Source organism: Phacochoerus africanus, chromosome 10 (genome assembly GCF_016906955.1).
Source record: "Phacochoerus africanus isolate WHEZ1 chromosome 10, ROS_Pafr_v1, whole genome shotgun sequence".
Lineage (NCBI taxonomy): Eukaryota > Metazoa > Chordata > Mammalia > Artiodactyla > Suidae > Phacochoerus > Phacochoerus africanus.
The window spans coordinates 20470266-20484316 of NC_062553.1; the positions used below are offsets into that span (position 1 = coordinate 20470266).

The 14051-nt window shown below is 38.3% G+C and overlaps 1 protein-coding gene across 5 annotated transcripts in view; it reads left to right on the forward strand.

Annotated features, from left to right (window-relative positions):
* Nucleotides 1-14051, forward strand: part of STIM2 (stromal interaction molecule 2) — a 152914-nt gene that overhangs the window by 80845 nt on the left and 58018 nt on the right. For all 5 annotated transcript variants that reach the window (XM_047797948.1, XM_047797951.1, XM_047797947.1 and 2 more), the window contains exon 3: nt 13548-13662. In XM_047797948.1, the coding sequence (XP_047653904.1) occupies nt 13548-13662 (115 nt within the window). The remainder of the gene's footprint in view (nt 1-13547; nt 13663-14051) is intronic.

The window sequence follows — 14051 nt, forward strand, 5'->3', positions numbered from 1 at the left end:
ATATTACTGATTTGTGAGGGCAAATAGATAATTGGCTATTGGAGTCTCTGAGGATGCTGAAGAAGGCCGGACACGGATCCTCAACAGTGAGTTGAGGTGGAACTTGTGACAAAAGAATGCTTGGATTTGGAACAAGTGGGAAATGGGGAATAGCTGTCTGGTTAATGCTCTCAAGTTTTCAGACTGGCAAGATCCGGATGTTACAGGGGCTGGTACAGGGAATGGTTAGCCCCTGGTGATTATGTCTTTTACTTGGGTGTAAGGCCTTGTGTGGCCTCAGGTGTGGTAGATGTTGAGGCTTTTGAAGGAGAGGGTGTATGTGTGTGTGTGTGTATGTGTATGAATTTTTATAGGTTCTATACTTTTATTTTTCTAATGCCAGTATAGAGGTAGTCTACAGATTTGGGGGTTACCTTGATTAAATTAGGGATTTTTTGCTTAAATTCTTCCTCTTTTTCTTTCTTTCTTTCTTTCTTTCTTTTTTTTTTTTTTTGGTCTTTTGTCTTTTGAGGGCCGCACCTGCAGCATATGGAGGTTCCCAGGCTAGGAGTCTAATCGGAGCTGTAGCCGCCGATCTACGCCAGAGCCACAGCAACGCCGGATCCTTAACCCACTGAGCGAGGCCAGGGATCGAACCTGCAACCTCATGGTTTCTAGTCAGGTTCATTAACCACTGAGCCACAATGGGAAGTCCCCGAATTCTTCCTCTTCTGTATCAAGGACAGATTGTGAGGAACATGAAAGATCAGATTCAGTTTGGTCAGAAAATTCTAAGGTGTCGCCATTGGAGACAAAGCATATTAGCCCTTTTCATTTAGAAAGGGGATTTTTACTGAATAGATTACTTGGAGCTGAATTACATAGCAAAAAGGAATGTTTTTCAGAGAAGGGTCCCAGAGCCACTTGTACTGGTTGAGCTAGAAACTCTTTGGATTTTATTGAATATCCCCATTATAGAAACTTCTCTTTTACTCTGAGGGATTTGTTTGTTCCATGAGAGTAGGGTTTAAAGTAGGAAGTGAAGCTCCAGTACCTACTAGGATTTGGCAGAATTTTCCATCAGTTTTCATTTTAGTTTTCCCTTGGTTGTCTATGGAAATTACTGGTAGCAGTTTACTGAAAAATTCCTCTGAAACTTGTCAGTTCTAGGAGGGATCCATGTGGGGGCACCCCTTTGGTAATTGAAGTTGGTGTTGAAGGGTTTGCATAAAACCTTTGAGGACAGTATTTTTTTCCAGTGTCCGAATTGGTTACAAATGAGACACTGATTCCTGGGCCTGCATCTAGATGATGGATCCCTAGGGGTGTACAGTGAAAGAGGCCCAGGTGTTATTTTTGGTTTCTGGCCTTGGAGCTATTGTAGCTATAAGGCTGATAGCTTGGCAGACTTTTGTTTACAGGCTTGTTCCAGAGTTCTTTTATTTATTGATTTGGCTGCCCCCACAACATGTGAAGGTTGCCGGGATAGGGATTGATCCTGCAACCATAGCAGTGACCCGAGATGCTGCAGTGACGACACTGGATCCTTAACCTGCTGTGCAGCAAAGGAACTCCTCTACAGTTCTTTTAAAGTGCTCAGCTGTGGTCATGAGTTCAATCAGACCAGTGGCTTCCCATCCTATCTTTTGCCTTTTTATTAATTCACTAATCTCCAGAGATAATCTGTTTACAATTAGGGCAACTAGAGCAGGTTAGGTGACATGATTTTTTTGTGTGGAACTCAGAATGCTGTAGGAAAAGAGCTTCCAGATGGGCTTCAAAGTCTCTCACAGATTCATCTCTTTTTGCATATGAAAGTAGTAAACCAGTTAGTCCCGGGAGAAAAGTCTAGGAATAGCTTTAAAAAGGTGGGTTGCTCTTTTGTGAGCTTTCTCTGTTCCGTAAGGGAAAGGACCAACTCGAAGTTGGAGCATCTCAGAAACCGTCCTTGGGGTTGTGCCATTCTCTTCCCTGTGTGTGTATTTGGATTTCACCAGGTCCTGTCAGCATGTGCACGAGCTGCTAAAGATCTGGCAGCACAAGATCATAGACTCCGTAAGAACTCTCAGTTCTTAACTTTCGGGAAGTTCCCCCCTGCGTTTAGGAAGTTCTCGAACTATGGGGCTTGGTTTGGTCTTTGACCAAGGGGTGAAAGATACGTGAGGAGGACTGCCTGCAGCCTCTGGTGGTCTTATTTTAAAAGGTAACTATTTAACGGTCTCTTCAGAGTGGAAAGGCAATTCAGATGGAGAATTAGAATGTGAGTCCTCAGGGAAAAAGGAAGATGGTGGGGCGGGGGGGGGGGGGGGGGAGCTTCACAGTCACATCAGTCGTATCGTCTTTTGTTTCAGGTACTTCTTGTGTATTATATTTTTCATTAGCTTTTTGCAACAAATCTTTCAGTGAAGGCGTTTGCATACCAATTAAAATTGGTATCCTGTCCCTGTTTGATTTGAGAGCCCTCACTTTCAAGTGTACTTTTTACATGAATAATCTTGTCCACTTGGAATATTCGCCATAATAGCTGTTGTAATTCTAGGTTGTCTCCAGCTTCTGGGACTGCAGTTCTCAGACATAAAGTATTTGGGTGTGCTGGAAGGGGGCATGCTCACCTTTTTGAAACTTTTAAGGATCCCATTTCTCTAGCTAAGCCTTAGTCTCTTGAAATCAAATTGATACCTAAGGGGGATGTGCTTTGGGGTTGGGCAGTTGTGTGGTGTTGGACAGAGTACCTCCTTTCATGGAAATTTTCTGGCGGTTGACAAAGGACTCGATCTAAGCTATTCTGTGACCAGCTAAAACTTTTGACATAGGAGTTTAGAGCCAGGTGGTGAGTGCTCTTAACAGCTTTGAAGTGCTCAACTCATGACCGATTTTGTGGCTTTAGCTTTTGAGATTATCATTCACATCAGCCTTTCCCTCATGGGTAAACAGAGACCACTAGTAACCTGGCCAAGAGAAGGCCTTGTGGGCACCATAAGCAGTGCCCAGTGTGGAACTGGAGACTGGGGAAAGGACTGAACCAGCAGACCCAGCGGATGGTAGGAATGGGGATTCTGATCAAATGGGGAACTGTGGACTGAACGAACCACTGCCAGCAGCTCCCAGTATGAAAGCTGGGGACTGAACCAAGGCCTAAGGGTTTGGACTCTAAGTGGAAGCATCTGCTGGCTCAAGCTGACCTTCCCTGAACTGCAAAGCTAGTTAAATCAGGAGTTCGATGCAAAGAGAGCAGAGCTTAGACCTGAGAGAAACTCACTCACAGCTCTGAGAAACAGTGAGAAAATAGAGGTCACAGGTGCGACCCTTGCCTATGTTTCTTATACCCAAAGCCTTTTGAAGTTTCCTCTGGATCCCACTGCTGCCACCAATACTGTTAAAAAGTAAAATTCAAATGAGTAAATTTAAAAGATCTTATTGGCTGTATTCAGTGATTCATGATTTGGGCAGCATCAGTCTAGCAGATTGAAGGGAGGTCTGAGGCGCTGTGCAAAGTGACTTTCATAAGCAGTAAGGAGTGGGACAGGGAAGTTAATACCAATAGCAAGCAGATGGGTTGTGTTGTGGCAAGGTCACCTTCCTTTAGGGATGGCGGCAATCTGTTAGGTAGATTAGCTCATTCACTGCTGACCAGGTAATTCCTGCTTTACTGGTTTAAGATTCCATTTCTGGGAGAGGCCAAAGCTGTAATTAGTAAGTCTTGGTTTGGTGATGTGGAGCTTAGCATAAGTGACTCCATTTGGGGCCTGTTCAGGTTTTCCTACTGCAGCACTGGTTCCCTCAGCAGTTTTTGTTCCTCCGTCTCTCTTCCAGTTAAGGTGGGCTGAGACTCCCTGTGTTCTCTTGTCAGCTCTCCAGGCCTAGGGGCAGCCGTTTGTCATGTCTTCCCGTATACTTGTTTAGCTTTTCACTGGTTAGGATGGGGTGGCATTTTTCAAGCTCCTTACATGTATAACTGGAAACCAGCAGACTCGTCCGTGAGATTTTGTCCTTGGGCTTCTTTTTCTTTTGCTTTCTAGAAAGCTTTAGTCAGGCACCTGGCTTTAATGATCTGTGTGTGTTCACTCTCACTTTTGTCCTGAATTGCATTCTCACATTTTGTCTGCTAGGATCTCCGACTTAATGTCCTAAATTCTAAAAAAATACATTAGTTTCTCTCTCGTTTTCTTTTCTAGAAAGTCTCGTGCTGAACCTCGTTACTGCCTTCCTTAGAATACTGTTTCCTAAGTGTATATTCCCATGTGCTTACATTTCCAGCAGTCTTTATTCCTTTATGAAGATAGATTTTCCTCTGGTATTATTTGTTTTCTGCTTATAGGGCTTAATAAACATTTCTAGTGGTAGAGGACTTCTTGTTTTAAATTCTTTTAGTGTTTGTATATATGAAAAAGGTTTTATTTTGCCTTCATTTTTTTTTTTTTTGTCTTTTTCTAGGGCCGTATCCATGGCATTTGGAGGTTCCCAGGCTAAGGGTCTAACGGAGCTATAGCCACCAGCCTACGCCAGAGCCACAGCAACGCCAGATCTGAGCCGCATCTGTGACCTACACCACAGCTCACGGCAACGCCAGATCCTTAACCCACTGAGCGAGGCCAGGGATTGAACCTGCAACGTCATGGTTTTAGTTGGATTCTTTTCTGCTACACCAGGATGGGAACTCCTGCCTTCATTTTTGAAAGATGCTTTTGCTACATAAGATTTGTAGCCTCACAGGTTTTTTTTTTTTTTTCCCATACTTTAAATATGCTGCTGCAGTGTTCCCTAGGTTGTATTGTATCTGATGAAAAGTCTGCAGTCCTTTTTTTCGTTTCCCTGTGTGTAATGTGCCATTTTTCCTTCCTCTAGTTGCTCTGATTATGCCTCATATTTAAGTTATTTGACTATGCTATGAATATGTGTAATTTGTGTTTCTTTTCTTGAGACTTACTGATCCTGTGGAATATGTGGATGTATAGTTTTAACAAAACTTGGGAAATATTTGGCCATCATTTCTCTGAAATTATTTTTTGTCACCCCTTCTTGATTCCTTAGGGACTCCGATTTACACCTAAGTTAGGCTGCTTGAACGTTGTCCCATAGCTCATTATCCAATTTGGATAGTTTCTAATGCTTATTGTAGTTAAGCTTGCTGATTTATTATGCCATGTTTAACCTGTCATTAATCTCATTTAGTATATTTTTCATCTCATTCATTGTAGTTTTCATGTTTAGTTAATTTATTAAAGTATACCTGATTTACAATGTTGCCAATTTTTGCTGTGCAACAAAGTGACTCAGTTACACACACACACACACACACACACACACACACACACACACACATTCTTTTTTTATATTTTTTTCCATTATGGTCTATTCCAAGAGATTGGATATAGTTCCCTGTGCTGTATAATAGGAACCTCATTGCTTATCCCTTCTAAATATGGTAGTTTGCATCTACTAACCCCAAACTCCCAGTCTGTCCCACTCTCTCTCCCCTCCCCCTTGGCAACCACAAGTCTGTTCTCTGTATCTGTGAGTCTGTTTCTTTTCTGTATATGTTCATTTGTGCCATATTTTAGATTTCACATATAAGTAATATCCTATAGTATTAGTTTCTCTCTTTCTAACTTCGCTTAATATGATAATCTCTAGTTGCATCCTAGTTTTCATGTTTAGAATTTTGATTTGGATCTTTTAAAAAAGCTTTCATCTTATATATCTCCATTACCAGGCTTAGTATTTACCCTAAACTTCCTAAAGATCTAGAATATAGCTGCAACAATTGTTGTAATATCTTTGTTTACTAATCTCTTACCTGCGCCTTTTTTTAGATTGGTTTAGATGGACATTTATCCTAATTTGGGGTTGTATTTTTTTGTATCTTAGCACACTTCATAATTTTTCATTGGATGCCAAACAATATAGATTTTACCTTGTTGGATGCTGGTTATTTCAGTATATTCTTGTAAATGTTCTTAGAAGCTTCGTTCTAGGACAGAGTTAAGCTGCTTGGAACATTTGATCCCTTTGGCTAGCACTGACAAGCTTTTTCAGGCAGGACCAATGTATAGGTTAGTCTAGGGATAATATTCCCTTGGTACTGAGGCAAAACCCTTTTTGGAATCCTACCTGGAGATTTTCTACTCTGCCCTGTTGGAACAAGTACACTTCCCTGCCCTGTGTAATCTTCAGGGATTGTTTTCTCTAATTCTTTTGCATGTCTTTTTTCCTTGGCTTGCTGTAGCTCCCTTGCATGCATGAGCTGATCAGTAAAGACTCAAGGCAGGCTTCCCTCTCATGCACCTCATCTTTCTTCTCTAGTACCTAGTCCTGTACTCTCTGGCCTCCCTTAATCTCTTCAGACTTCCAGTTCCATCTCTTCAATTTAGGACTCCCAGTCTCTGCCTGGGTTCTCTCTTCCTGCACCTTGTTCTGGAAGTTCTCTACAGGAACTAATTGGGGGCAGCCACAGGACATACTTTGTCTCTTGTCTCAGGGAATCCCTGTACCTTGTTGCTTGTTGTTCAGTGTCTTGAAAATTGTCATTCCTTATATTTTTATCTGGTATTTTAGTTGTTTAGGGGAGGAGAGTAAATCTGGTCTCTGTAATTTCATCTTGGTTAGTTATATAAGTTCTGACTTACTAAAGTTTAGCCAATAAAAAAAGGAGGTTTTTTAATTTGTTGCATCTTGAGCGCTTATCACTACTTTAAGTGAAATCAGCATATTTATGTTAAATCTGAATGGCTTGCCTCATATATTAATTTATGCGATCTTGTGAGTATTGATCACACACAAATTCATGGATGGCAGAAAGACATTTAAGTAGTTATTTGGGAGTTCAGAGTTCTGAAATTCAAGACCAAATCCTAATAGCAGATTTTGGTAGAGGAAACTAAGGCCAGAATTTGATTTTGGTCTATCTCTAGTTGCGCAGTATCTACCTGTTTTAACTCCAATAAAAGCAACACATTTACACCATAAGTTTGTAAAGCTTTGCATTCTTTATTATCATTATAGCCTTGTGCGATAAGTTTTTACCTTTTATTTTCCAAATGAGAACAGAGAAGGTAAGTCATTTGGACTCTTTATTTTGGTGTTCTTTCTAATGACAGTCCAGTACTTTTTTTTTTTAACTAGTGAGCAGACTGATGGAATCATGGGTAATTTTGTTAGAGATTTTTGGATAAAATCTTGAAGGGTAGCTGTGATGTAGATCATGCATTAGTTTCTTAAAACAAATGGCAGGTTGACTTCAGTTCATAAAGACAATGTGTTTTACATGTTTCTTTGTGAATTAGTTGTTTGACTCTGTCCATCTATCATTTATATATTAACTGATCAGTCAGTTGCACTCGTGTCATAAATAATGGTTATGTTCCATAGTTAGCTTACAAAGGGCTATGGTCTAGCTTAAATTTGAGGTGTTGACAGTAATTGCGAAGCCATTTAAACCCTGAGGTGTTTAGAGAAGAGAATGCTAAGGAGGTCATCGTCGGATTTATTGTAGGTACCCTGGGGATTAAGTGTGGGTTTTTGATATTGGAAGCTCAGGGAATAGGATTAAGGGCTGAAATTGTACTATAGAAACACTGCAGAGAGTTAACGTGCTGGGAGGTGGAGGAGAAGTGTAAAGTTATGCTTGTGTTGAAATGGAGAGGCTGTCTACATCAGCTGGAAGTTTTCATTAGCATAGATTTTAAATGTTTGAATTTGGGATCTGAAGAAATTTTTTCGGTTGTTAAATAATTCACCTCTTTTTTTTTTTTTTTTTTTCATTCTTCCGTGAAAACGGATTCCAGTTTGCCTGTGTTCTCCGGCGTTTTTGTGTCAGTGTCATCATCCATCTTAGATGATAAGATCAAAGTCATTAAAATAAGCAATGTCTTAGTACTAGAAAGAGCTGACATTGTTGAGTGTATACCAAGTTCTTCACACTTCATGTGAAATAAATTAATTTTCATAACCCTTTGATGTATGACTTTTATTATCATTTTACTCATGAGAAAGCAGAAGCGCAGGGCAGAAAGTAACTTACTAAGATCATCTGACAGATAGTAGATGTGGGGTATCTCGGTTCCGGAGACCGAGACTGTGCTCTCAGCCACTATGCCGTTTTCTTTAACAGTTTGGGGATGAAGAGAGAAACATGAGCAGCTCAGGCTTAATTAGCATGTTGTCACCTCTAAGAGTTTGGAAATGAGTGCCTTTTTACAGAGCATCCAGATTAGGATGGTGCTGAAGAACTTACTTAAACTTTGGATTTAAGCTTTCTTTAAAATTGACTTCGAGCATTAGGTCTCTTAAATAGCTGTATAAAGTAGAATAAACTGCTAAGCCTCGAATAGCTTCAGCTTTTTCATCTTTGAAAGTGAGAATAACAGTAGTTACCTTTCTTGTTATGCATTCTTTTCCCCTCTGAGACGTTATACTAAGCTCTTTTAGTATTCTTTTCAAGACAAGAAGACCCTGCAGTTTTTTTTCAGGGAATGCATCTGCTTTGTCTGGCTCACAAATGGACATGGTGTTGCTTTGATGACAGGTGCTTTTTTGGGAAAGTCTCTGCTTACATGGTCAGTGAAAAGGCTGTGGTTTGCCTCCCAATCTCTGTGTTACGGGTTTTGTTTCAGAATGTTTGAAACCTTAAGAGGTATTGGGCAGTCTTATCTTTATGAATGTCTGATATTTCCCAAAATGTTGATTAAACTTACAGTATAGTCAGGTTGAAACTTGTTTATCTTTTTGTCTTTAAACTGCAACCGCAATAACGTTGATATATAAAATCCAATTATTTTGCTTAAAAATATTTTTATTGCCTAATTCTTCTACACACTATGAATGCGTTTTAATTTTGTTTCATGACTATATGAGATAGGCAATTTTATTTTCCTCCCTGTACAGAGGAGAAATATGAGGCTAAAGAGAATGGAAGTAATGGAGCGAGACTTGGAGTATAGTCTGTCAGAGTCCAGAGTCTGAGTGTTTAACTGTGAGGATAAATCACTTCTCCTGGGTTTTGAGGTCTTAAAATTGTGTATTTAAGAATATACATTTAAAAATTAAAGAGGAAATATAGATTTATCATCGTTACATTATGGAAAGCGGGACAAGAATTGTGTCACCCAGGTCTCCTGGGGAACTGAAAGTGGAAAGTCATTAAGACCCGAGGCAGTTGTGGCGCTGTTCCTTTCTGTCTTTGTGCCTACCCCTGTCTCTTGCATTTCTTGTCTCCCTCTGCATATTGTCTTCCTCCGTTTTCACCACCTGGCCCATCTTAACCACTCAGAAGTCAGTATCTTCAACACAGGTGTCTTTATCATCTTAAAAATCCAGAACCTTGGCCAAGTGACCTAACTTTGCATGGTCTGCTTTGTAGTTTCTTATGAGAAGAGTTCTGTCATCCTCGTCAGGCTCTGGATTGTCTTCTTCTTGGTCAAGTACCCGTCCTTTGATCACAGAGGGAGGAAGGGGTGACTGGATACGTTCAGGGATCTATGCTAATGTTGGTGGCAGGAAGAGAGGTATATGCTGAGCAGTGCTCCCAAATACCACATTTTATTAAAGCAGTATCATAAAAATAACTACACAAGTATAGATACAAATGCAGTAAACATAACGTAAAAATAAAATGAACAGTAAAAAGTACTACAAAAATACAAATATAAAATTCAAAATAATATATATGTTATAGGTACAGGGAACTGAAATCAGTCTTTTAAAAGGTGACTTCCTTCCAGGTTATATAAAAGTCAAGAAAAGGCTGATGAACCGTTCTAAATTGAAGGCAACGTATTCTCAAATGATTCATTTGGGGAAAAAAAACTTTATTTTGCAACTTTTGAAAATATTCCAAAATGATAAAAAAAAAAAAGAAAAAAAGGTAACTTCCTGAAACTGCGTATCTAATTTCTTTAATGGTACTAGAAAAATTTATATGAAAGAATCATATAGGTAACTGTTTTTGAAAAAAATAGTCAACAATCATTTATTTGTTGAGCACTCCTTTGTATTGTCAATACCCTGTAGTAGGTTTGCATAATTGGACATGCAATTACCAAGGAATGCTACATTATTTATTGTATATTTTTTAAAGATTTAATTCATAGGATTTCAGATTCTGTTTTCAGATTTCTTAATTCATAGATTTTAATGAATAAGAAGTATTTATCATTTGCTCATGCATTTTCAGTTAGTGGTGACTTTTAAAAATTTCTCTCCTAGCCTTCCTCATTTCTAAAGTAGTTTTCAGAAGTTCCCTTGTGGTACAGAGGGATAAAGATTTGGTGTTGCTGCACAACTATGGTGCGGGTTGGGAACTTCCACATGCCCCGGGTGTGGCCACATAAATAAACAACACTTCCAGTTTTCTGTGAAATTATAGAAAAGTCTAAACAGACCTGTCTGCTCCTCTGTAGGATACTGGGAAGAGTGTTTAATGGAAGCTGATGTATTGTATTGTAGTGTATTTGGTTTAAATATTTTCCAACTTAGTTTCAACAGAAAGTGATTCTAATTATAGTGCTTTCTCGTCATATTGAATGATCAAAATATTGAAGATAAATGAAATATAGAATATAATTTTATATTATATGAACGTACTTTTGTGTTATCTTGGGGATCATGTTTTAAAATATATGTATAGGAGTTCCTGTCCTGGCGCAGTGGAAATGAATCCGTCTAGGAACCATGAAGTTGTTTTGGGTTCGATCCCTGGCCTCACTCAGTGGGTTAAGGATCCGGTGTTGCGTGAGCTGTGGTGTAGCTTGCAGACGCCAGTCGGATCTGGCTTTGCTGTGGCTGTGGTATAGGCCAGCAACTACAGCTCCGATTAGACCTCTAGCCTGGGAACTTCCATATGCTGTGGGTGCGGCCCTAAAAAGACAAAAAATAAAAGAAATAAATAAAATATATGTATATATTAATTTTTAAATGACAGTGCCAGAGAAAATATGATTCAGTGTATTTATTCAGTTTTCACCCAACTTTCTCAGGAGCCAGATAGTTCTTTGAAAGCAGGTGCACTGTAGATACCTTTATAAGCTTTTTGAAAAATGGCATTTTTGATATCTTAATTATGTTGTGAAGCATACATTTTGATTGGATATATAAACACTCAGTGTAGGCTTTCTAAAATAGTTCATAGCTAGAATGGCCTCTCTGGTTTATATATAGTAATTAGCTTTATTTTCTGAAATATATTGATCATAAAGCCGCAAAACTGCTTCAGTGTTCTTTGTGTTCATATGGTGAAAAGCATTTCCTAGGACATTCTTTTTTTTAATGTATCACATAAATGAAACAGTTGCCATTTGTTCCAACTGACTGGACCATTTCCAAGAGAGACTTCCTCTCTGTTCTGTCAATCATCATGTTTTTCAGTCTAGGATTTCTGTCTAGCTCTTGGATTTCTTCCAAGATGGGGGCATTTTCTGAGCAGCTCAGTGGCAGTGATTTTTCCAGGTATATTTGTAAGATTCTGAAACTATCAGTGAGGAAGAGGAGAGATGGGCAGAAATAGGGAAACAGAAAATAGGAAATTGACAAGAAGAATGGAGACAATGAGGCAGGTCCCTTTAAAAATAAGTTTAAAAAGGGCATTTAGAAAAAAAAAAAGGAGTAAGGCCCTGTTTACTACAATAGAATATACAGGTGCTGGAGTAGACCTACAAGATTATTGCTTTCCAAATTACCTATGGTGAGGGACGGGCTTTTTCATTTCGAATTCATTTTGGATAGGGCCTACACAGCAAGTACATTTGCAACATCCTTGGATCAGATTCTTTGAAAACATTGTCTAATTGCTCTAAAGGTTTCTGAGCTCTGAAATGTCTCCATTTCTATGTATATCAGTTTGGTAACTGACACTAGTCTGTTGATCACATGTGGCGAAGTGGTTTTGCTGAAAACTTTGTTTCTTCATTTTGTACCTAAGGTTATTTAGCTCAGAAAAGTGAAATGGTTTTCTTTATATTATACAGCTATTCAGTTTTTCTTTTTCAATAGAGAACAGCTCTACTCAAAGCAAAATCTGGTCTTTTGCCTGAGGGTGAGTTCATTGTCAGTGTATACAAGTCAGAAGAATATGCTTTTAGGATTTGGGGCTGTAAGAAATTTCCACTTTCTGAATTATGGATTTCTGAAATCGCTTTTGTAGGCTCTTTTAATTTTGGAATAAAGAAATACCAATGAAGATACCATGTAAAGTAATATAAAAACAAAAATCAGAAATATTGAGGTAGAAAAAGCATAATAATTAGAAAACACTATTTTTTTCATATAATTAGTAATAGATTTATATGAGGAAAGCATCAAGCGATAAGTCCTGAAAGTTTGTAAGGGACAGGATTGGGAAATGGTATGTAATTCATAAGAAGTTTGCTTTTTATTTGATAGATATTGGGGAGCAATTGAAGACTTTTATATAATGAAGTAATATGGAATAGGTTGGTTTTTAGCAAAGAAAATTTTAGTGTTTTCTCTCTTTATATATTTTAAAGTAAGGTTATCAGAGGATCTACTTCATCTTTGTAAAACACTCTGGTTCTAAACACTGTAATCAAATGTCTTTCAACTATATGACTTCAAAGGCAGGAGAACAGAAATATGGTACAATAATTGAGTTTAGTAGTTGTGTTCTGAAATACTTCTATCACTAAAGTATTTGGTAAAATGTATAATATTGAAGCAGTGTGTTATACTGTTGAGAATAACTAAAGTGCTTGGGTTGGAATCTCAGCTCTGATATTCATTATTTTTTCAACTTTGGGCAAATTAATTAGCCACTTTGGGCCTTGTTTTTCTCATCTGTAAAATGACAGTACATAACACTTTCCTTATAGAACTGTCATGAAGTTGAATAACTATCTGTATGTTTGTGTGTGGGTAGATATGACATGTTTGTTATATAATAGAATATAGTACCTGGTAGGAGTTCCCGTTGTGGTGCAATGGAAATGAATCCAACTGGGAACCATGAGGTTGCGGGTTTGATCTCTGGCCTTGCTCAGTGGGTTAAAGATGTGGCGTTGCCGTGAGCTGTGGTGTAGGTCACAGACAGGGCTTGGATCTGGCGTTGCTGTGGCTCTGGCATAGGCTGTAACTCCGATTGGACCCCTAGCCTGGGAACCTCCGTGTGCCGTGGATGTGGCCCTAAAAAAGACAAAAGGAAAAAAAAAAAAAGAATACTACCTGGTAAATAAGTACTTTTACTGCTGCTGCTATTGTTATGGTTAGAAGACATCTCATTAAATAAATTTTATAAACATTTAAGAATAATGCATAAAATACTGGAGTTCTCTTGTGGCACAGTGGGTTAAGGATCCAGCATTGTCACTGCAGTGGCCCGAGACACTGCTGTTGTGTGGGTTCGGGAACTTCCACACGCTGAGGGTGCAGCCAAAAATACAAAACTAAACAAACAAATAAAAAGGATAATGTATAAAATACCAAAAATGTACCAGTTATTATCTGAAAATTACCAACCACGGGATTTCAAATTTTATTTATTTTTTTGTTTATGTTTGTTTGGTTTTGTTGGATTAAAAAAGTAGTGAATTTAAGTATATTTGATGTTTTCTCTTTTATAGTTTATCAGAGAAGATATGAAATATAAAGATGCTACTAATAAACACAGCCATCTACACAGAGAAGATAAGCACATAACTGTTGAGGATTTATGGAAACGATGGAAAACATCGGAAGGTAAGACTGTCGTCGTGATCCAAGTCCCTCAGCTGCCTTTCTGCCCAGCTTAGTCATTGCCAGCTCACTGATTGTATATGATTTACTAAAAAAATCAAAGTGACATTTCTGTGAGGATATTTACATTTCAGTAAATAATTATTGAATTTTTGAAGCATAATTTTCATTTTTCTTGGGATTTATTAAGGGTCAGCTTATTTTTAGCAAATTTGACACCTTTTACTAGAATAAATAAGATAATGCATGTCTGTGAGCTTAACATTCTAGAGCATTGTTTGATCTGTTAAATGAATTATTATAAAAGGTTTATTAAATAAGCATATGGATCCCAAAGTTTTCTTTTTAGTTATAGAGGACAGTTCCTAAAGTCTTTGAGAAGGCACAGAACT